Source organism: Nicotiana tabacum, chromosome 11, assembly GCF_000715075.1.
Source record: "Nicotiana tabacum cultivar K326 chromosome 11, ASM71507v2, whole genome shotgun sequence".
NCBI lineage: Eukaryota > Viridiplantae > Streptophyta > Magnoliopsida > Solanales > Solanaceae > Nicotiana > Nicotiana tabacum.
This window is the reverse complement of record NC_134090.1, coordinates 129,359,650-129,383,801: the sequence shown is the minus strand read 5'-3', so window position 1 is coordinate 129,383,801 and position 24,152 is coordinate 129,359,650. Positions and strand designations below refer to the sequence as shown.

Here is a 24,152-nt window from a genome sequence, read left to right as displayed (position 1 = left end):
TACTAGTGGTCGTCCGCCTGATTCAGTCGCACGTGTCCTCTCCATCTATGAGATAATAGAAGAGTCAAGTTTCAAACTTTTGAAATAACAAATCCGTATGAAAAGAATGCAGGAAAGTGAGGTTGTTCTAACAGTTCGTAGCCTCTCAAAGATACCTATGAACCTAGGGTTCTGATACCAACTTATCACGACCCAAAATCCCAACCTGTCATGATTGCGCCTGATACACTTGCTAGGCAAGTCATACAAAACAATAAAGAATCAAAATACCGAAATTTGCAGAAATAATATAAGTCTGAAACCTCAATATAACAAAACAAGGCTAATACATGATAAATTCCCAAGAACTAGTAAATACAGAGTCATGAGCTCTAATATGGAAATACAAGTCTAAAATGACCAAATACAATACTGTACGAAATAAAGACAACAATGCATAACAAAAGAGACGCAAAGACTACGATCAAGAATGCAGTTCTACCTCGTCTCTTCGTAATCAACTACAAGCCTCAGCTACTGATGGCTGGGTCCAATACCTGGATCTGCACAATTAAGTGCAGAATGTAGAATAAGTATAACCGACCCAATGTACTCAACAAGTATCATAACTAACCTCGGCGAGACAAAAGAAGCAAGAATTATAAATGATACTTGCGATAACATATACAGTTTCATAAATCTAACAAGTATAGAACAGTAATGTGATCAAGTGTAAAGCACAGAAAGAACTATCTGTGTGTGCGCACAATTACTCAAGTAATTTGCTTAGTAAATGATACGACATATAAGGATGATATGCAAATGAGTCAAGTAAATAACTGCAGGAATTGCAAGTAAAGATGAAATGCAAAATCGAAAACAAACACTGGCCAAACTTTCCCCAACCTCTCCATATCTGTACCCAAACCACTGATCAATTTTCCTTTAATATCCGCGTGTACACCATCAAGAGAGAAACATGAGAGGGTGACCCTAGGGGGACATGCAGGCACGTCCAATTCAATGTGATACTGGCCCGGCGTGGTCACGGGCTCAATAGCATAATCTGCATGGCGTGGTCACAGACATAACAGTACAACTCACCGGTCGTGGTCACATACATAGCAACATATTCGCTCGGTCCAAGTCATATCACACACAAGTAATATACAAGAATACATATATATGATGAATGAATAACATATATCATGCTCCTGGACCGGTATAAATGACATGCTAAAGTATAGGCATCTGCAAAATGTGCTATCATAGCTCAGATCAATAATTTTATCACAGAAATAGAAATTATCATGTTCATTTGGGGAATTAGCCTCTATGTAACCTCATGGATCAAATAGTTTACAACAAGGTTACAAATATGAGAAACATTATAGCTTAAAGCTTAACAATCAATTTTAGGCATATCATAGCCTAAGTACTACTCCGAATATGGATAAATACCACGTACTCGCACATGGGCTCAAACCCACATATATGTGCACCCATAACATGTAGCTATCATAAATAATTCAGGCAGCTAGTGCCTCAACCAAGTTTAGATAAGATACTTACCTCAAGCAAGCCAAATCACTCCTCTAACAAGCCCTCCCCGCGCGTATCAATCGTCGGACGGCTCGAATCTATTCAAAATAACTTATTACCATCAATAATAGCCATAGGAAGTAATTTCAAATGATAAAGCTAAAATCTTTAATCAAGTATGAAAAGTCAACCTTGGGCCCACAGTCTGAAACCTAACAAAATTAACACATTTTGAACACTCGTTCAATTATGGGTCCAAGTAAACTAATTTCATTCAATTCCACCCACAAATCGACCCTCAAATCCCCAAATCCCACCTTAGATTCATAAAACTTAGGTGTAATAATCAAAGGATAATCAATACTAATATCAAAAGTGGTTAAACTTCACTTACCTCTTCAATTGTAGCAAAAACCCTCTAAAAAATTGCCCTTACCCGAGTTCCAAATCTCCCAAAATAAAAAAACACTCAAACCATTTAATTAAGAACCTTCCAGTGAACTTGCACATGCGCTCCGAATTTCTGCTTCTGTGGGACCGCTTCTACAGTCCAAATTGCGCACCCGCGCACTTCACTTAAGTTCCGACCAACCGCACCTACGGATCAGTTCAGCATCTGCAGTCCTAGCTCCAGCCTTCCTCCTCTTGTGTCCCCTTGTTCGCATCTGCGGGTTCGCAGATGGGTCATACCTTCGCACCTACAACCTTCACCAACCCCATCCAAACCCGTACTTGCATTGACATGGCCGCCTCTGCGGCATCGCACCTGCGACAAATCCCTCGCAGGTGTGATTGCACCAGAACTCCCAGGCTTCACCAATAACACAAAGTCCAAAATGATTCGTTAACCATCAGAAACATCCTCGAGGCTCACGGGACCCCATCCAAATATACCAACAAGTTCTAAAATATAGAACGAACTTACTCAAAGCCTCAAGTCACATCAAACAATATCAAAACCATGAATTGCACCTCAATTCAAGCCTACTGAAACTAATGACCTTCTAACTTCTTATATTAATACCGAATCATATCAAACTCATGCCAAATGACCCCAAATTTATTCCATAAGTCCCAAATAACATAACGGATCTATTCGAACTTCCGAAACCAAAATCCAAACCCGATATCAACAAAGTCAATTCTAGGTCAAACCTCTCAACCTTCTAAAAATTCAACTTTCCAACTTTCGCCAAAAAATATTAAATTAACCAACGAACCTCCAAATCAACATCCGGACATACACCCTAGTCGAAAATTACCATACAAAGCTATCAGAACCATCAAAATTCTATTCCGGAGTTGTTTGCACAAAAGTCAAACTCCGATCAACTCTTTCAACTTAAACCTCCAACTTTGAGAATAAGTGACCCAATTCACTTCGAAACCTTTCCAAAACCAAACTAACCACCCCGGAAGTCACAAAACCATAAATGAACATAGATAAATTGGGGAACATAGCAACAATACATAGACCGATCGGCCGGGTTGTTAAACAATTGCATTTGGGGTAATATTTCTGTTTGATTTATGAACAGAAACATATGTCTTAGTTCCTTGAACATTCTTAGAGTCCGCTAAAATTCACGTTGGGTCATTGTACTATAAGCAATCTTTTCTCTAGTCTGGTGATCGTGTTTTCCTCACCTTTTTATATAATTAGTCTTTATAGACGTGAATTGCCATGTCATCTATGAAATTTTTATGCAAGAAAAACTCATCACTCATATCCCAAGATTCTCAACAATTGAAGGCTTTTCTAATATGAAATTCCGGAACCATTGACCCGATAATAAGAAACTTATGAAAACGCATATTAATGGGGCCAACTAAGATGGAAGAGATATTGAAAAACCTTTCTCACTTCACTGGAATATATTTCTTATTGGAAAAACGTTCTCACTCACTGGAATATATTTCTCCTTTCAACATGAATGAATAGATACGTATTCCACTTGTTTAAATGAATAGTACATTTTTATAACAAACCACCAAGTGAGGGGCTATAGGAAGGGAAAAAAAAGAAGTTTAATGTAAAAATTAGGACTTTGTTTTGGGGGGGATTTGCATCTATACCCACTTTTTGAGTCATGTTTTAACTTGTGTCCACTTTGCAATAAAATTACAAGCGTACTCACTTTTCGCGTAAACTTCATGCATACGGGCCTGAAGTAGCAAAGACAATCACGCAAACCTCAGCATTCTAGTAGACGGGCCTGAAGTTGTTTGTAATTGCTGAACTTAAGCATTCTACTAGCTGAAGTTTTGTTCTCTATTTGCTGAACTTCAGCATGTTTTACTTGAATTTTTGCCCTAGATTCAATAGTTTTGTCATAAAGCTTTTTCAAAAACTTCAACAGAAGATGCTGAAGTTATTTAGTTCATTTGTAAAAACTTCTTCTCTAAATAAGCTGAAGTTTTGAACTGGATTCATTAGTTTTCAAAAACTTCAGCAAAAGATGCTGAAGTTATTTAGTTTATTTTGTAAAAACTTCAGCACTAAATAAGCTAAAGTTTTGTACTGGATTCATTAGTTTTGTTATAAAGCTTTTTCAAAAATTTCAGCAGAAGATGCTGAAGTTATTTAGTTCATTTGTAAAAACTTTAGCACTAAATAAGCTGAAATTTTGTACTGGATTCATTAGTTTTGTCATAAAACTTTTTCAAAAATTTCAGCAGAAGATGCTGAAGTTATTTAGTTCATTTGTAAAAACTTCAGCACTAAATAAGCTGAAGTTTTGTCCTGAATTCATTAGTTTTGTCATAAAGCTTTTTCAAAAACTTCAGCAGAAAATGCTGAAGTTATTTAGTTCATTTGTAAAAAACTTCAGCACTAAATAAGCTAAAATTTTTGTCCTACAGTCGTACTAGCTGAAATTTCAAAGCTTCAGCATAATAGTTCAACTTGCATCAATAAAGCCGCAATCAGCTTGCTGTTTGATATTACATTCCTGCATCATTCTAAATTCATTGCAAATATAATAAATACGGACAGTGAATTATAAATAGATGAAGAAAAGTTCTAAAACGCTGTTGCAACAGATATGGCAGTCATTATGAGCAAATCAACAGTAAAATATACTACAAATTAAGAGTAGAATAAAGAGTAGAAAAGAAAGGAGGAAGAAAGGAACGCATAGGTTGCAGGAAGAAGGAGATGCCTGAAGTTGTTAAAGGTAGGATATAGATTAATAAATTTTAAAAATATAGATATAGGTTTAAAGAGCGCCACGTGCAATTTTGTCTTTTAGGAATTAGGCCCAAAATTAAAGTACAATTATTTTTGGTTTAGGGTGTCATGATCTAGTTAGCTGTCTTGTCCATTTGTAACTTGTTTAGCTGAACTTTTTAAAAATTAGAAGAGCCTTTTTTCAAACGGAAACATACTGATATAATTTGAAAGTCAGGACGTTCGGCTTTACTTCGAAGAAAAAAGAAATTCTTAAGATTTTGTTCATAATTTACAACTTGTAGTTCTTATTTTTCACAACTCCAAGATGAATGTTGATAACTTACCGTCCAGTACCTTCGAAAATATTAGTTAAGCAATATCCATGAAACTCTTGTTCTTTAGTTAGTATTTAATATGGTGTTAATAAATTGTAACATTGAATTAGTCATGAAAAATGAGTAATTAATGGCAACGGCAAATCTGTCAACTGTTGTATTATAAATTTAAGAGGAACATCAGAAATTTCAAAGAAAAAGACCCTTTCACAAACATAATGAAAGTAGCAATGAAAGGGAAACGACATATATTATTTCTACAAAAAAATAAAATTTTTGTATCTGTATAGTCATTATAGTAAATCAAGCAGACTCAATAAATCAAACAGACTCAGTATGCATCGTTGTCGTTTCGTTTTCTGGACTTTTATTCTTCTGCTTCTTTGTTTGTCTGAACTCTCCGTAGAAATATGAGACGAAACCCCAAAGAGAAAGAAAAAGAGCAAGGCCTTTTTCACCTGAAAAATTTTCCCTATAAAAAATTACAGCTAATACCTCAGTAACAGAAAGTAAAACAGCGATCATAACCCCAGACATCAAAGAAGAAGAGCAGTAAATGACTCCAATAACACCCACAAAGAAGCATTGCCAAATAATGGCAGTCCATACTATCACTGTATAATATCTAGCTTCTCCGAGGTTAAATTGTTTTGCCTCCCTCGATATTGCCTGCAAATTTGATCAATATGTTAATCCTTGCTCTTTAAAGAGATTGCCCATAGCTAAAACAAAATTGAATCCAGTAGTACCTAGTTTTCATATATTTTTGGTATATCCAAAATTAATTTAACGCGTTATATAAAAATGTCTCAGTCAACTCAAACTCATGATATTGATGTATGTCAAATTTTAAAAATGTAACAAAAGAGTCTATGGAATATGAATAATTTAGCGTTTCGAGCTGGTTTCTTCTTTAATGTCCCACTGATAAAGTCAAGCTCACAACTCATCACAAGCTTTTGTTCTTTCTCTTGTCATTAAAATAAAAAGAAAACTTAAGGGAATTGAAATAAGAAGAAATAAACACTAATAATAACATGCAATAACATAATATAAATAATTTATTAAATTAATATATATAGAAATTTGCAAGCTAAACTGAAACATAAAATCTGAGTTAAATTTTAATGACTGAGTATATTTGAGTTTATTTATTTTGCAAAACACATGTGACAAATAATGGCACCTGCGGGTGCGAGGATAAACTAACCCACTCTCTAACCCTTGTGGCTTTTATACTTAGGGAGATTGGCTACTTCTCCTAAACATGTAAGTCTAAATAAATAGTGGCACCTGCAAGTATGAGGATGACTAGCCCATTCTCGGGCCCTGATAACCTTTACACTAGGGAGGTTGACCACTTCTCCCAAATACATAAATCTATAAACGTAGAGTATAAGAATGAGATAGTTAACCCTGTCCATCGTGGCTCTCACGCTTAGGGAGAGTGGTTACTTCTTGTAAAATGTATTCAATAATATATATATATTTATTCTGAGTTGGATCTGAGTAAATGCAATTATAAAATACACATGTAATCAAGCAAGAATTTTAATTGCTTCTGATATTCTAAGCTAGCTGAATTACCATGCAAGACAATTCAATTTCTGTAAGATAATCTGAATCATGAACTCGTAATATATTCATTGTATTTATACACTCAAGGGTTTTTAAGCAAATAATCAAATTATTTAAACTTAAAACATTCATTCACTTTCTTATCAAGCAAAATTTCTTATTAGTATTTTCTTATCAAGCCCTTGACTCGGAGGAAATAACTCAACTCACCTAAAAACACCTATCCAAATCTTCTCTCAACAACCTTGTGTAGCCAACTCTTCGAGATGTACAAATTTAAGGGGTTAAAATCGTTAACCAAAACCCAATTCCTCCATCAAATTCTCAGTTAGCCATCTAGAGCTTAAAGTTAATTTTGGCATTTAACTTCATCAATTTTTATATTTTATAATATTTATTACGGTCAAAAATTCTAACTTAATGCTAGGGAGTAGTAGAGTTTTCCTTGAGAGAAGTTCCCACTAACCCTAGGTTTTCCCTTTCATGAGTTCTTGAAGATGTTTCTTGAAATCTAGGAATTTTCCAAGTTGTTTAATATTAGGATCTTGAGTAAATATTGAAAATGTATATATTTTCCCATGAATTACACACCTTTGAGTGTGAGAGTTTGCCCAACTTTGTGCTAGCTATGCCAGAGAAGACCTAATGCTCAAAACCCGTCTTTTTCAAAATCTGAAATTTATACCTACAGATCACCGCGTGGCAGTAGAATATTGTATAAAAATTGAGCTATTTTTCTATACTTGACCTAATTCAGGTCGCCTGGCGATAGCGTTTTGGAGCAAAAGTGAGTTATTTTCTACATTTGGCCTCTAACACTTTTCTCCCATCTTTTTGAATATTGTACTTACATAACTTATTATTGATTCATCCTTTAATATCTATGTAAGTACTTTTATCACTTAGGTCTTTGAAATAAATCTTACCATAAAATTTCATAGTACGAGTGTTAACTCAAGGCTTAAGGGATCATTAAAATAGTTGAGGCTTTATATTATTTTCCCCTCATATGAAATTCGTTCTTGAATGTTGAATCTTGTCGCTCCTTGAACTTAGAGAAGGTTAGACTTTCCTAATTCTTATTTTACTTCTTAAAACTCAAAAATTTTGCTAACTCTCAAATTTTCTAAGTGTTTTGGCAGAGCTTACTCTGTAACTGGAGCAATTCAACGGTATTCAACCTGTTTAAATAGCATAATAATATTCTTCACTCGTTTGGTATTTCATAATTTTCAACAACCAACTATTACAATATAACAACACAAACATTCTCGTCCATGTATCATACATAACTTATAGGCGCATGTTTGGAGATAAAGTACTCAATAGGTAACAAGTAAATGTATATAGCCGTGAAAGTAACTTATCGTATCATTAGCAACTTAAATACCTAAAATTTGAAATAATTGAGGGTATTGTTTACCCTTAAAAATGGATAATAATTGAATTTATACTCGGTTTTAAGGATACATAGATTAATTCGTTACAAATGATTAATGAAGTTAGATATGCAATTAAAAGATAGAATAGATAACCAAACAAATGAAAATACTGAACCCGGCCTCGGTTAAAGGCTTAACAAGAAGCTTGCCTTCGGTTCTGGACCAGTTCTTATGAAGAACTTATGAACCACAACAGAATTTTCAATAACCAAAAAAAGTAGATGTATATTGCCTTGGTATGCATGTTACAATGTCTCGAATGAATAGTCAACTTCCATTTTATATGTAGCGGAGTTTTACCCTAGGTACAATTCTAAAAAAGGTAAAAATCTTTCTTCTCTCTAATCACTGATCTACCGCTGATACGGGCCGATATTCACGCCGTGACATCCGGTTAGGAATGGATATCACGACCCTTTGTTAATCGTGTGCAGCCATTTGGCAATGCTTTTCGAGGTCTCGTTATTCGAATCAGGTCTGGGGGCATGATCTCGATGGCTCTGGGGGCATGACCTCAATGGCTCCGAGGGCAGGTATTTTATTCATGCTTTGATACGAGAGGCTCCCGACTTCGATCTCGACTACGTGCCGTTATGACCTCTCTTCGTTCGCCCAGCGGAAAATTAGGTTATAAAAACCTCCGATATTACCCGTATACAAATAGTCCCCTCGTTTCTCATAGGGTAGGTTTGCTGAAATGATGAGAAATGACATATTGTTCCCGATTCCTTCTTTCGTGTGCTATAATAGAAAACGACGAAGAAGTCGAAACGTCCTGTGAGTTGTGTCATTCTTACTTTGAACACGTGTTAACCATTGGTTGGTTACCCATAAATGTGAAGCATCGCGAACTTTTTTTAAGGTTTCACCCCTTGTTCTTTTTTCACTTTCGGCCAAGCTTCTACCCTCGAACTCCCAAGCTATCATCAGCCTTCTTCAAACTTTCATATCTTCTCCCTTATTCTTCAAAATTTACTGTAATTTCCAGGGTTTTACCCAGATTTTCCCAAAATCATTATACTCAACTCTTCATCTTTCAAAATCTTCTCTTGAGTTTTTAAACTTCTTCAAATAATAATGGCTAAAACATTTAAATCTTTTCCTTAACAAGTTGTCGCTTCCTATGCATAGTAGATACTAGAGGTGCATAATAAGACTCCTAAGGTCTAGAAGGAGCTGGAATACCACTGGCTGCTAGAAGAGTTGAATGAACGAGGTGACCCACATAACCCCTACCATGACGAACTGCAACTAGGGCACGGGCATCAGAATAATGGCCTGTATCTTGAGACCTCTTGGCCTCTCTCTCCTCCCTATCCCGAGCAAGAATGCCCTACTCTCCTAGCAATACTCACCACCTGTTGATACGCGATATCCATCTCTAACTCCGGGGCCATGCTAGACCTGATGTTGGGAATGCGACCCTCAATAAATCGGTAAACCCTCTCTTGAACTGTAGAAATCAAGGCTGGTGCATGCCTAGCCAAGTCAGTGAAACAGATGACATACTCTAAAACAGTCATAGTACCCTGGTGCAATTGCTCAAACTCCGCGCGCCATGCATCCCGGAGACTCTAAGGGATATACTCCCTCAAAAACATATCCGAGAGTTGAGTCCATGTAAGGGAAACTGACTCAGCCGGACTATCTAACTCAAAAGTATGCCACCACTGATAAGCTGCTCCTCGAAGTTGGATGGCAGTGAAAGAAACCCCACTCGACTCTGCTATGCCCATAGTGCGGAGGATACGGTTGCAGTACTCCTCCAGAAATCCCTGAGCAACCTCTGATGCTGGACCACTGAATGTAGGAGGGTCGTACTTCTTATACCTCTCGAGCCTCCGCTGCTCCTCCTCTGAAGCTGCTGCCCTACCCTCGGGCTAAACTGGGGCTACAGGCGGTACCAGTATAACCTCTAGGATCTGATCAACCTGATCCCGTTGCTCTGGAGTGTGGATGGCGGGAGTCTGTGCTCCTCCCCCTACCTGAGATGTGGCTACAACAAGGGGAATCAACCCTGCCTGAGCTAGAGTGATGTACATGCTCATGAACAGGGCAAGGGTCTCCTAAAGAGCTGGAGTAGTAGTAGTAGGCGTACCAGGTGCCTGTGCTCCGACTAGAACTACTGGTGGCTCCTCTGCAGCAGCTCGTGTGAGTGCTCTGACTGCACCACATGCACGTCCTCAGCCTCTACCCCGACCCCGTCCTCGGGTGGCTCTAGCAGGGGGCGGGGGTGCCTGGTCATCTCCGGTAGCACATGTCCTCACCATCTATGAGAGAATAGAAGATAGAACTTTAGAATTTCGATTTCAATAATCTCACACGACAAGGAATCAAATGAAGTGGAATTTTCCTAACAGTTCCATAACCTCCCGAAGATAAGTGCAGACATCTCCATACCGATCCACGAGGCTCTAATAAACAGGCTTGTGACTTACAACTCCTATGAACCTACAGCTCTGATACCAACTTTTCACGACCCAAGTTCTCCCTTTGTGAATTGTTGTGATGGCCCCCGGTCTCTACGACTAGGTAAGCCTAACATTTACAGAAAAAGAAACGAGAAACATAAAAAGTGATCAACTAACAGGTAAATTTAAACAAGAAAATGGGATGCCGCTCGGCATATACAATAATCACTTCCGAACAGTAAATAAACTCTTCAGAAACCTAGAATGTCATGAGTCACAAACTAAGAAAGAAATAGTACTCCCATACTCTAGAGTCTAATAAAAGAAGAAAATACAAGAAGGTGACTTGGGGTGGAATAGATAGGGATTTCGAGGTCTGCGGACACGAAAGATTTACCTTGAAGTCTCTACAGCTGGCTCGCCTCACTAGTAATGTGGCTGATAAGTGGTACGTAGATCTACACATGAAAACATGTACAGGAAAGGGCATAAGTAAACCACAACGGTACCTAGTAAGTGCTAAGCCTAACCTCGGTCGAGTAGTGACAAGATCAGGTCAGGGCTCTACTGGTATAAATATAACGAAATATGACAGAAGAATAGTACAATATAATAAATACGAAAATGTAACAGGAATAGAACTCAATGGAAGCTAATATCTTAGAACATAGTAATAGTAACAGGGGGACCTCCTGGGATACCGTCCCGTAGTCCCAAATGTAAATGTGCAGGGGAATCTCCCGGAATACCGTTTTGTAGTCCCAAAGTAAATATGTAGTGCTGGGGGATTTTCTGGAATATTGTTCCGTAGTCCCAAAGTAAATATGCAGTACAGGGGATATCCCGAAATACCGTTCCGTAGTCCTAAAGTAAATATGCAGCTCAACCAAACAGAGATAATAGTTATAGCAAGAAAACACAATTTAGGCTAAGTTTGAGTTAAGGAAGAATAGGAAATTTCACTAAAACATGTTGTACAGAGTTCAGATAGGCAGCCAATGCAGTTAAGACAGTTAAGACACATATGCATGCTTTCCAAACTAAACAGGGTAGTTACATATGCCGGTGTCGCTTTAAAGGAAAAACAGATATTTGCTTAATGAAAACGGGGTTCTTCAACAAGTAGCCCATGTACGTACTAGTCACCTCACGTACACGACACTCATATATCAAATAGTACTAAAATCCTATGGAAGTTCCCCCTCACAAGGTTAGGTAAGCCACTTATCTTGAACCAAGCTCAAATCTATCTGTCACAATGCTTTTTCCACGAGTACCCGGGTTCGGATGGCCCATATCTGGCCAAATTAATTACATAAAGTAAATATAGCTACAAGCAACTAATCTAGCTAATGAAATCAAAGCTAAAGCAAGAAAATAGAAAAATGCCCAAAAATATTCCCGGGCCCATGTCTCGAAATCAGGTAAAAGTCACAAATTATGAACACCATTCACCCACGATTTCACTCGTACCAAAATTATCCAAATCCGACGTCAAAATCCCCCTCAAAACTCATAAATTCGATTGGGGAACTTTTCCCTCATTTTCCCAACTTTCTCACTCAAATTACTTAAATAAATGAAGAAAAGAACAATAGATTAATGAAATGCAACAAAAATCGAGTAAGGAATCGTTATCCACAAGCATCCTCTAAAAATCCCTCAAATATTTGCGTAAATCCGAGCTCTCTAGGTCCAAAAATGGAGAATGAAATCAAACCCTCGATCTTGCCCTTTTTTTGCCAGTCAAACTACACCTGCGGATCCTTTCTCGCACCTGCGGCGCCGCACCTACGGAAATTCTATCGCAGGTGCGAAACTCACTTAAGTGGGTTGGGACCGCATCTGCGAGCACTGGGTCGCACCTGCGGTCCCCAACTGCATCTGTTCCTCCGCTTCTGCGGACTCCTCACCGCATCTACAGACCCAGCTGGACTAGGCCCAATCCTACTTTTGCGGTTCCTTAGCCGCTTCTACGGCTTCGCACCTGCAACCCAAAGTGCGCAGGTGCGAAAACACCAAGTGCAGCAACTTCAGTAAATTGCATAAATCTCAAACAAATCCATTAAGCACCCGAAACTCACCCGAGGCCCCTAGTACCTCAACCAACATACCAACCAATCCTAAAACACCATACGAACTTAGTCGAACACTCAAATCACATCCAACAGCGCTAAAAACATCAATCAACCACCGATTCAACCTTAAAGAACTTTAAACTTCCAAGTTCGACAACCGATGCTGAAACTAGACAAACCACGTCTGATTGATCTTAAATTTTGCACACAAGTCATATTCAACTCTACGGACCTGCTTCAACTTCCGGAATCAGATGACCCCGATATCAAAAATTCCACTAGCGGCCCAAAACTCCAAAAATTCGACTTTCGCCATTTCAAGCCTAAATAAGCTGCATACCTCCAAAACACAATTCGAACACGCCCCTAAGCCCCAAATCAACCAAAGGAGCTAACATAATCGACAGAACTCCACTCCAGAGTCGTCTTCACATAGTTCCGACTTCGGTCCAAATCTAAGACTTAAGCTTTCATTTAGGAACTAAGTGTCCCATAACACTGCGACACACAAAACGAATCATCCCTGCAAGTCACAATTGTAGAAATAGATACGGGGGAAGCAGTTAATAGGGGATCAAGGCTCTAACTTTCAAAACGACCGGCCGAGTCGTGTGATGACCCGAAAGGTCATCTTGTGTTTTAGAACCTAATTCGGTGTTCCGAGGCCTTCAAAACCTCATTATCTTCTCCCTCAAGTTGTGTGCACAGTTTGGGCGCATTTTAAGAAAGTTTTTATGTGGAAAATTGATGAAACAGTAATTTTTGCCTTTAAAAGTTGATTTTAGTTGACTTTGATCAATATTTTGGATAAACGGACCCGAGCCTGTGTTTGGATGGTCCCTGTGGGTCCGTAAAAAAATATGGGACCTTTCGTATGCCCGAAATCCAATTCCGAGGTCCCTAGCTCGAGAAATGAATTTTTGAAGAAAATTGAAAAGGCTAAAAATGTAACAATTTAAAGAATTTGATCTTGTTGGTATCGGGCGCGTATTTTAGATCCGTATCCCGAACATGTCTGTTATGATATTTGTACCTTATCTGTGAAATTTCATGAGGAACGGGACTGATTTGACGTGATTCGGACCTTTGGTTGAAAAGTTAGAAGTTTTAAAACTCTCTTGAAGATTTAAAACAATTTAGTGTTAAATTCATAGTTCTAGATGTTATTTTGGCGATTTGATCGCCCGAGCAAGTTCATATTGTGTGTTAATACTTGTGTGCGTGTTTGGCTTGGAGCTCCAAGGGCTCGAGTTAGTTTCGGATAGGCTACGGGATATCTAGACTTAGAAAAAGACATGGTGTTAGTTATTTGTAGAAATTGCAGGTCTGAGATCTTAGGAGTGCGGCCGTGGAGTGAAATTCGCAGACCACAGTAGAAGAACGTGGTCGTGGTGGGGACTTCACGGACCGTGGTAGGGTGAAGCTCAGGTTTCGCGGCCGCACCCAAAATATCGCGGACCACGATGGGGGTTCGCGACCGCGCCCGAAATTTCGCGGACCCCGTAGTATAGAACAGAGGGGTGCTATATAAACCGGATTTTGCATTAATTTTTTCAAACCATAAAACATAAGAGGTGATTTTCCAAACACTCCTTCTTTCCCAAACTATAAGTAAGTGATTCTTAACTCATTTCTTTCACTCTTTTACTTCTTTTTACAAGATTTTATCCTAGAATCTAGGGTTTTCATGGTGGAATTGGGGACTTTTTGGTAGGACTTATGAATTTTGAAATTTGGGGATTTAGACCTCAAATTAAAGCCGGATCCAAAACTAATTATATATTCGGGTTCGGGGGTGAATGAGTAATCGGGGTTTGATCTAAATTTCGGTTTGGGATCAAGCGGGCCTGGGTGTTGACTTTTGTTGACCTTTTTCAAAACTGACCTAAATTGAATTCCTTGCTATCATGGGTAGTTCCTAAGGCTTAAATTGAATCGTTTGGTTTGTAATTTTCTAGATTCTATTGGTCCGGAGGCTTATGTGAAAGGAAAAGTTGTGATTGAGCTTTAAGTGGCCCGCTGACGCGAGGTAAGTGTTGGGTCTAACCTTGGCTTGAGGGATTAGGTATTACTTGCCTATTTGCTATGTGTATTGATATTGAGTACAACACATAGGTAAGGTGACGAGTACCTATGAGTTGATGTCGAGTCATAACATGCGAGTTAGTCTTATTCTTATAACTGTTGTACTCCTTGATCATATATTTCATGTTTAATCTTGTTATTCCATATGTTGAGCAACTCTTATCATGTTTTTATAAAATTTGGTACTAATTGAGTATTAACTCAGAATTGAGGCTGGGATTGTGGAATTAAAGGTTGAAGTAAGATTGATTATTGATATTTTTATCTCCCTGTTGTTCTTGTTCATTGTCTTGGTGAGGGAGAGTGTTAAAAGCACGAAGGGTGATGCTATGCAATGTTTGGTGAGTGAGTGATAATGTACGAAGGGTGATGTCGTGCCATATTATGTGAGTGATAATGCACGAAGGGTGATGTCGTGCCATGTTATGAGAGAGTTAATAACGAAGGGTGATGTCGTGCCATGTTATGAGAGAGTTAATGCACGACGGGTGATGCCAAGGGTGATGTCGTGTCCTTTCTATTGTTTCTTACAGTGAGGACGATAGTAAAAGCACGAAGGGTGATGTAGTGCACTGGTTTGCTATGTCATTACTTTCGTTGGTGCAAAGCACGTTATTTACTGCGTTTCTTTACTGTTCTATTTTTAGGATTTGATATTCCCCTCAGTATGTTTTCCTCTTCCCGTTAATATCTGCTTAATTCCTATTTGTCGTTGTCTTCTCGTATATGATTTAACTGTATAGGTTCATGTTATTGTCGTGTCCTAGCCTCGTCACTACTTCGCCGAGGTTAGGCTCAGCACTTACCAGTACATGGGGTCTGTTGTACTGATACTGCACTCTGCACTTTCTGTGCAGATTTCGGTACTAGACCGTGTGATCAGAATTGGGTTGCTTCCTTCAGTCCAACAGGAGACCCAAGGTAGATCTGCCGGCATTCGCAGACCCTGGAGTCCCCTTCTAGTTATCCCAATATACTGTTTTTACATTAATTCATAGACAGTTGTATTTCCTTTCAACCAGTGATTGTAGTGACTCTTTGAAGTTAGTGAATTGTTACACCAGTTTTTGGGTAGTCGTGTATATGTATTTGGGTAATTATAAACTTCCGCACTTTATTAGTTGGTGATGTTTTAAATTATTGTCATCTAGTGAATTGCTTAACGGGTTAGCATATTTAATTTCTATATCTTGGATTTCCTAGCAATTGAAAGATTAGGCACTATCACGATCCTAACGGTGGAAAATCCGGGTCGTGACAGATCGTTACACCACCAGGTGACGGGCTATAGGAAGGGGCAAAAAAGAAGTTTAATGTGAAATTTAGGACTTTGTTTTGGGGAGATTCGCATCTATATCCACTTTTTGGTTCACGTTTTAACTTGTGTCCACTTTGCAATAAAATTACAAGCGTACTCACTTTTCGCGTAAACTTCATGCATACTGGCCTAAAGTAGCAAAGACAATCACGCAAACCTCAGCATTTTATTAGACAGGCCTGAAGTTGTTTGTAATTGCTGAACTTAAGCATTCTACTAGCTGAAGTTTTGTTCTCTATTTGCTGAACTTCAACATGTTTTACTTGAAGTTTTGCCCCGGATTCAATAGTTTTGTCGTAAAGCTTTTTCAAAAACTTCTACAGAAGATGCTGAAGTTATTTAGTTCATTTGTAAAAACTTCTACACTAAATAAGCAGAAGTTTTGAACTGGATTCATTAGTTTTCAAAAACTTCAGCAAAAGATGCTGAAGTTATTTAGTTTATTTTGTAAAAACTTCAGCACTAAATAAGCTAAAGTTTTGTACTAAATTCATTAGTTTTGTTATAAAGCTTTTTCAAAAATTTCAGCAGAAGATGCTGAAGTTATTTAGTTCATTTGTAAAAACTTCAGCACTAAATAAGCTGAAATTTTGTACTGGATTCATTAGTTTTGTCATAAAGCTTTTTCAAAAACTTCAGCAGAAGATGCTGAAGTTATTTAGTTCATTTGTAAAAACTTCAGCACTAAATAAGCTGAAGTTTTGTCCTGAATTCATTAGTTTTGTCATAAAGCTTTTTCAAAAACTTCAGCAGAAAATGCTGAAGTTATTTAGTTCATTTGTAAAAAACTTCAGCACTAAATAAGCTAAAATTTTTGTCCTACAGTCGTACTAGCTGAAATTTCAAAGCTTCAGCATAATAGTTCAACTTGCATCAATAAAGCCGCAATCAGCTTGCTGTTTGATATTACATTCCTGCATCATTCTAAATTCATTGCAAATATAATAAATACGGACAGTGAATTATAAATAGATGAAGAAAAGTTCTAAAACGCTGTTGCAACAGATATGACAGTCATTATGAGCAAATCGGCAGTAAAATATACTATAAATTAAGAGTAGAATAAAGAGTAGAAAATAAAGGAGGAAGAAAGGAGCGCACAGGTTGCAGGAAGAAGGAGATGCCTGAAGTTGTAAAAGGTAGAGTATAGATTAATAAATTTTGAAAATATAGATATAGGCTAAAAGAGCGCCACGTGCAATTTTGTCTTTTAGGAATTAGACCCAAATTTAAAGTACAATTATTTTTGGTTTAGGGTGTCATGATCTAGTTAGCTGTCTTGTCCATTTGTAACTTGTTTAGCTGAACTTTTTAAAAATTAGAAAAGCCTTTTTTCAAACGGAAACATACTGATATAATTTAAAAGTCAGGACCTTCGGCTTTACTTCGAAGAAAAAAGAAATTCTTAAGATTTTGTTCATAATTTACAACTCGTAGTTCTTATTTTTCACAACTCCTAGATGAATGTTGATAACTTACAGTCCAGTACCTTCGAAAATATTAGTTAAGCAATATCCATGAAACTCTTGTTCTTTAGTTAGTATTTAATATGGTGTTAATAAATTGTAACATTGAATTAGTCATGAAAAATGAGTAATTATTGGCAACGGCAAATCTTTCAACTGTTGTATTATAAATTTAAGAGGAACATCAGAAATTTCAAAGAAAAAGACCCTTTCACAAACATAATGAAAATAGCAATGAAAGGGAAACGACATATATTATTTCTACAATAAAATAAAATTTTTGTATGTGTATTGTCATTATAGTAAATCAAGCAGACTCAATAAATCAAACACACTCAGTATGCATTGTTGTCGTTTCGTTTTCTGGACTTTTATTCTTCTGCTTCTTTGTTTGTCTGAACTCTCCGTAGAAATATGAGACGAAACCCCAAAGAGAAAGAAAAAGAGCAAGGCCTTTTTCACCTGAAAAATTTTCCCTATAAAAAATTACAGCTAATACCTCAGTAACAGGAAGTAAAACTGCGATCATAACCCCAGACATCAAAGAAGAAGAGCAGTAAATGACTCCAATAACACCCACAAAGAAACATTGCCAAATAATGGCAGTCCATACTATCACTGTATAATATCTAGCTTCTCCGAGGTTAAATTGTTTTGCCTCCCTCGATATTGCCTGCAAATTTGATCAATATGTTAATCCTTGCTCTTTAAAGAGATTGCCCATAGCTAAAACAAAATTGAATCCAGTAGTAGCTAGTTTTCATACATTTTTGGTATATCCAAAATTAATTTAACGCGTCATATAAAAATGTCTCAGTCAACTCAAACCCATGATATTGATGTATGTCAAATTTTAAAAATGTAACAAAAGAGTCTATGGAATATGAATAATTTAGCGTTTCGAGCTGGTTTCTTCTTTAATGTCCCACTGCTAAAGTCAAACTCACAACTCATCACAAGCTTTTGTTCTTTCTCTTGTCATTAAAATAAAAAGAAAACTTAAGGGAATTGAAATAAGAAGAAATAAACGAAGACAGAAGAAAAAACAAAAAAAACAAAAGAAGTTTCCAACGAATATAAGAAATCTGGATTAATGATCGTTGGTAAACGCCAATACATCACCTAAAGAGAAGTTGATAAAATTATCATTACATATTTCTCTCGTTAGGTATTAATTACCATAAGAGAAAAAAATAAATCGATGAAACTAGGGTCTTAAACGTGTAATAGAATATTTGTGCTTCTTTAAAACTTTTCAAACTTATAATTTTAAACTTGCATAACGTTGTATGGTTATAAAAAACTTTTTATTTAGGCCAAACCGAAAAGTTTAAAGTTACATACTTTTAAATGCATAAATATGTCTTTTATTTGAAATGGACCAATACAAAAAGAGTTTTGAATTATTTACCGTAACACTATAAAGTTCTTTATATGAGGTTATCAAACTAATGTATGATAAAATTCAACAATAATTATTTTTTAAAATGACTTGACAGTTTAAAAGATTTTAAATTAATGTTGCCTAGAAGTTAAACACACAAAAGAATGGTATAACAAAAACGCAATGGAGAGTAAGATGCATGTGTAGCAATGAGTTACAAGGGAAGAAAAAAGTACCTGAAAATCGTTATTTACAATCATTCCCATGGTGCAAAAAGTAGTAGCAGCAAGACACATGATCATCTGAATCTCCAACACCAACGTAGCAGTAATAACTTGTTTTGCCTTCAAGTAAATCAACTCAATACAAGGCAAAATGACTCCATACAAAGCTGCCGCCAATAGTGTCATCATAAAACCAAGAATATAGGCTTTACTTGTCACACCTTCTGGTCGATCACCATTAGATCGAATACCCAATAAAACAGCACCAACTGTCAACAAAATTACTGCATTGATGGAGTAGGGTGTGAACTTTAACTTTACTATGAAGAAAGCACCTACTGCCGTGAAGGCAAGTTGGGCAGCAAGAAGAAGTGAAGAGGTTGACACAGGGAGTTTTGACCCGCCCCACGAATAAAGAAAATCATCAAGACCAGTTACAACGCCAATGATGAACGATGCAATGAAAATTCGGGGTGTTATAAAGTAAAGCTTGGTATTAGAGCCTTGGGTTTTTCGTCGATAAAAGTATAGGATGACAAGAGGTATAAGAGTGAGTGGCCATCCAGCAGTTTGTAACCAACTACTGAACCATACTCTTGAACCTCCTTCGACATAATATAGACGCATCATTAGAGGGCCACCACAGATACCAACAGCGAGTATAAGACAGTTAATAAGCAGGAGGATTCTCCTCAGGTTGGTGCTTAATCCTTTATGTTCCATATTAATTTTCAAGAGATTTGGATGCTAAGTTGGAGTATTCTGCTGAATGGTCTTCTTCTCCAAAGGTTTGGATTTTTGGACTTCTTGCAGTGATGAGATTTGTAGCCGGCTATTTATAATTGAGGAAAAACTTAGTATATTCCCACGATTTGTTTTACGACATAGACTGGGACTACTATAATGACCTCCTGGAGTTCCTTGGCGAGCTCTGACAATTAAAAAACATAGTATAAGAGCACATACTAAACAAGCAACGATTATGAGTAACTTTATTATTTTATTGCAGCATTGAATTTTTGAAAAAACTAGTACGCCAACCATGGACGGTGGCGCGTAAATAGTCATAACAACGCTACTGGTTAGCCTAGTATTTTGCATTTCCACGTGTGAAGAGAAAAATATGGATTAATAAACTTAACAAGGAAGGGACAAACGTGGGTTATAGTTAAGAGTTGAATAATGATTAGTAGCAACCCATATGCCAATTTTGTTTAATTAGATAATTATGAGTAGTCAAATTTGGTCTTCTGTCTTCCCCACTCCCCCAACAGCTCCAACTAACATGGAGTTGGAGGGACGCGCGACAATGGTTAGACTCGACTTCTTTCAAATTCTTTTTCCTATAATTAAACAAAAGGATGTGAAACTCATGGGTTTATAGATATAGGAGTATCATCTCGTCAAGTAGAGATGTTAATTAAATATAAACAAATCAAAAGTTTAGCTATAGAGATGACATAGGGGTGCAAGTTTAAATAGCCATTATGCCGTTTTGCTTAAAAAATTATACTGAAATTCACTTTTAAACCACTGTTTCAAATATTTCACTTAGAAACATAAAATGTCATGGCCAAATTAGTATTTTGCCATATCCCGAAACTGGGCAGGACACTTTTAAACCACTGTTTCAAATATTTCACTTGGAACATAAAATGGCATGGCCAAATTAGTATTTTTGCCCTGTCCCGAAACTGGGCAGGACATGACTGGCACCTAAACCTTAATACCATTGAGTGAACCCTGTTCTAGCTAATTGAAGGTTTGAACTAATCTCAATAACAAAAAATAACAATAAAGTCTTTATTAAATTCTGAAAAACAAACCAAATAAGAGTTTAATTTCAAACAATCTAGCACACCAACCCACATGTAACTTTGGGGTATTCCCATGGGGATAATATCTAAAATAAATAAAAGCTTAAGAAGAGATCTGCTAGCGCTGGAATGAATCAATGAAGCCTCCACACTAAGTCTAGGAAATGTTCCTTTAGCCACATACCTTGTTAACTGCGAAACTCATTGCATGGTAAATTCAACCGAACTAAGTACTTTCAATAATACCCAGCAAGTCCGGTTGACCACCCATAAGTCGGGAATAAGAATTTTTGGGGCTAAACACTAATAATAACATGCAATAACATAATATAAATAATTTATTAAATTAATATATATAGAAATTTGCAAGCTAAACTGAAACATAAAATTTGAGTTAAATTCTAATGACTGAGTATATTTGAGTTTAATTATTTTGCAAAACACATGTGACAAACAATGGCACCTGCGGGTGTGAGGATAAACTAACCCACTCTCTAACCCTTGTGGCTTTTATGCTTAGGGAGATTGGCTACTTCTCCTAAACATGTAAGTCTAAATAAATAGTGGCACCTGCAAGTATGAGGATGACTAGCCCATTCTCGGGCCCTGATAACCTTTACACTAGGGAGGTTGACCACTTCTCCCAAATACATAAATCTATAAATGTAGAGTATAAGTATGAGATAGTTAACCCTGTCCACCGTGGCTCTCACGCTTAGGGAGAGTGGTTACTTCTTGTAAAATGTATTCAATAATATATATATTTATTCTGAGTTGGATCTGAGTAAATGCAATCATTATAAAATACACATGTAATCAAGCAAGAATTTTAATTGCTTCTGATATTCTAAGCTAGCTGAATTATCATGCAAGACAATTCAATTTCTGTAAGATAATCTTAATCATGAACTCGTAATATATTCATTGTATTTATACACTCAAGGGTTTTCAAGCAAATAATCAAATTATTTAAACTTAAAAACATTCATTCACTTTCTTATCAAGCAAAATTTCTTATTAGTATTTTCTTATCAAGCCCTTGACTCGGAGGAAATAACTCAACTCACCTAAAAACACCTATCCAAATCTTCTCTCAACAACCTTGTGTAGCCAACTCTTCGAGACGTACAAATTTAAGGGGTTAAAATCGTTAACCAAAACCCAATTCCTCCATCAAATTCTCAGTTAGCCATCTAGAGCTTAAAGTTAATTTTGGCATTTAACTTCATCAATTTTTATATTTTATAATATTTATTACGGTCAAAAATTCTAACTTAATGCTAGGGAGTAGTAGAGTTTTCCTTGAGAGAAGTTCCCACAAACCCTAGGTTTTCCCTTTCATGAGTTTTTGAAGATGTTTCTTGAAATCTAGGAATTTGCCAAGTTGTTTAATATTAGGATCTTGAGTAAATATTGAAAATCTATATATTTTCCCATGAATTACAAACCTTTGAGTGTGAGAGTTTGCCCAACTTTGTGCTAGCTATGCCAGAGAAGACCTAATGCTCAAAACCCGTCTTTTTCAAAATCTGAAATTTATACCTACAGATCACCGCATGGCAGTAGAATATTGTATAAAAATTGAGCTATTTTTCTATACTTGACCTAATTCAGGTCGCCTGGCGATAGCGTTTTGGAGCAAAAGTGAGTTATTTTGTACATTTGGCCTCTAACACTTTTCTCCCATCTTTTTGAATATTGTACTTACATAACTTATTATTGATTCATCCTTTAATATCTATGTAAGTACTTTTATCACTTAGGTCTTTGAAATAAATCTTACCATAAAATTTCATAGTACGAGTGTTAACTCAAGGCTTAAGGGATCATTAAAATAGTTGAGGCTTTATATTCTTTTCCCCTCATATGAAATTCGTCCTTGAATGTTGAATCTTGTCGCTCCTTGAACTCAGAGAAGGTTAGACTTTCCTAATTCTTATTTTACTTCTTAAAACTCAAAAATTTTGCTAACTCTCAAATTTTCTAAGTGTTTTGGCAGAGCTTACTCTGTAACTGGAGCAATTCAATGGTACTCAACTTGTTTAAATAGCATAATAATATTCTTCACTCGTTCGGTATTTCATGATCTCCAACAACCAACTATTACAATATAACAACACAAACATTCTCCTCCATGTATCATACATAACTTATAAGCGCATGTTTGGAGATAAAGTACTCAATAGGTAACAAGTAAATGTATATAGCCGTGAAAGTAACTTATCGTATCATTAACAACTTAAATACCTAAAATTTGAAATAATTGAGGGTATTGTTTACCCTTGAAAATGGATAATAATTGAATTTATACTCGGTTTTAAGGATACGTAGATTAATTCGTTACAAATGATTAATGAAGTTAGATAAGCAATTAAAAGATAGAATAGATAACCAAACAAATGAAAATACTGAACCCGGCCTCGGTTAAAGGCTTAACAAGAAGCTTGCCTTCGGTTCCAGACCAGTGCTTATGAAGAACTTATGAACCACAACAGAATTTTCAATAACAAAAAAAAAATAGATGTATATTGCCTTGGTATGCATGTAACAATGTATCGAATGAATAGTCAACTTCCCTTTTATATGTAGGGGAGTTTTACCCTAGGTACAATTCTAAAAAAGGTAAAACAATTTCTTCTCTCTAATCACTGATCTACCGCTGATACGGGCCGATATTCACGCCATGACATCCGGTTAGGAATGGATATCACGACCCTTTGTTAATCGTGTGCAGCCATTTGGCAATGCTTTTTGAGGTCTCGTTATTCGAATCAGGTCTGGGGGTATGATCTCGATGGCTCTGGGGGCATGACCTCAATGGCTCCGGGGGCAAGTGTTTTGTTCGTGCTTTGATACGAGAGGCTCCCGACTTCGATCTCGACTACGTGCCTTTATGACCTCTCTTCGTTCGCCCAGCGGAAAATTAGGTTATAAAAACCTCCGATATTACCCGTATACAAATAGTCCCCTCGTTTCTCATAGGGTAGGTTTGCTGAAATGATGAGAAATGACATATGGTTCCCGATTCCTTTTTTCATGTGCTATAATAGAAAATGACGAAGAAGCCGAAACGTCCCGTGAGTCGTGTCATTCTTACTTTGAACACGTGTTAACCATTGGTTGGTTACCCATAAATGTGAAGCATCGCGAACTTTTTTCTATATAAGGTTTCACCCCTTGTTCTTTTTTCACTTTTCGACCAAGCTTCTACCCTCGAACTCCCAAGCTATCATCAGCCTTCTTCAAACTTTCATATCTTCTCCCTTATTCTTCAAAAATTTACTATAATTTCCAGGTTTTTACCCAGATTTTCCCGAAATC

General features: G+C 36.8%; 1 protein-coding gene across 1 annotated transcript; it reads right to left on the bottom strand.

Moving 5' to 3' along the window:
• Positions 1 to 17,641: 17,641 nt before the first annotated feature.
• Positions 17,642 to 19,939, bottom strand: LOC142166369 (purine permease 3-like). The gene is made up of 2 exons (XM_075225459.1): positions 19,027 to 19,939; positions 17,642 to 18,079 (listed from the first exon to the last, which is right to left on the bottom strand). Exons 1-2 carry the CDS (start codon positions 19,735 to 19,737, stop codon positions 17,732 to 17,734), a joined length of 1,059 nt encoding a protein of 352 aa, XP_075081560.1. The 5' UTR covers positions 19,738 to 19,939; the 3' UTR covers positions 17,642 to 17,731.
• Positions 19,940 to 24,152: the final 4,213 nt, after the last annotated feature.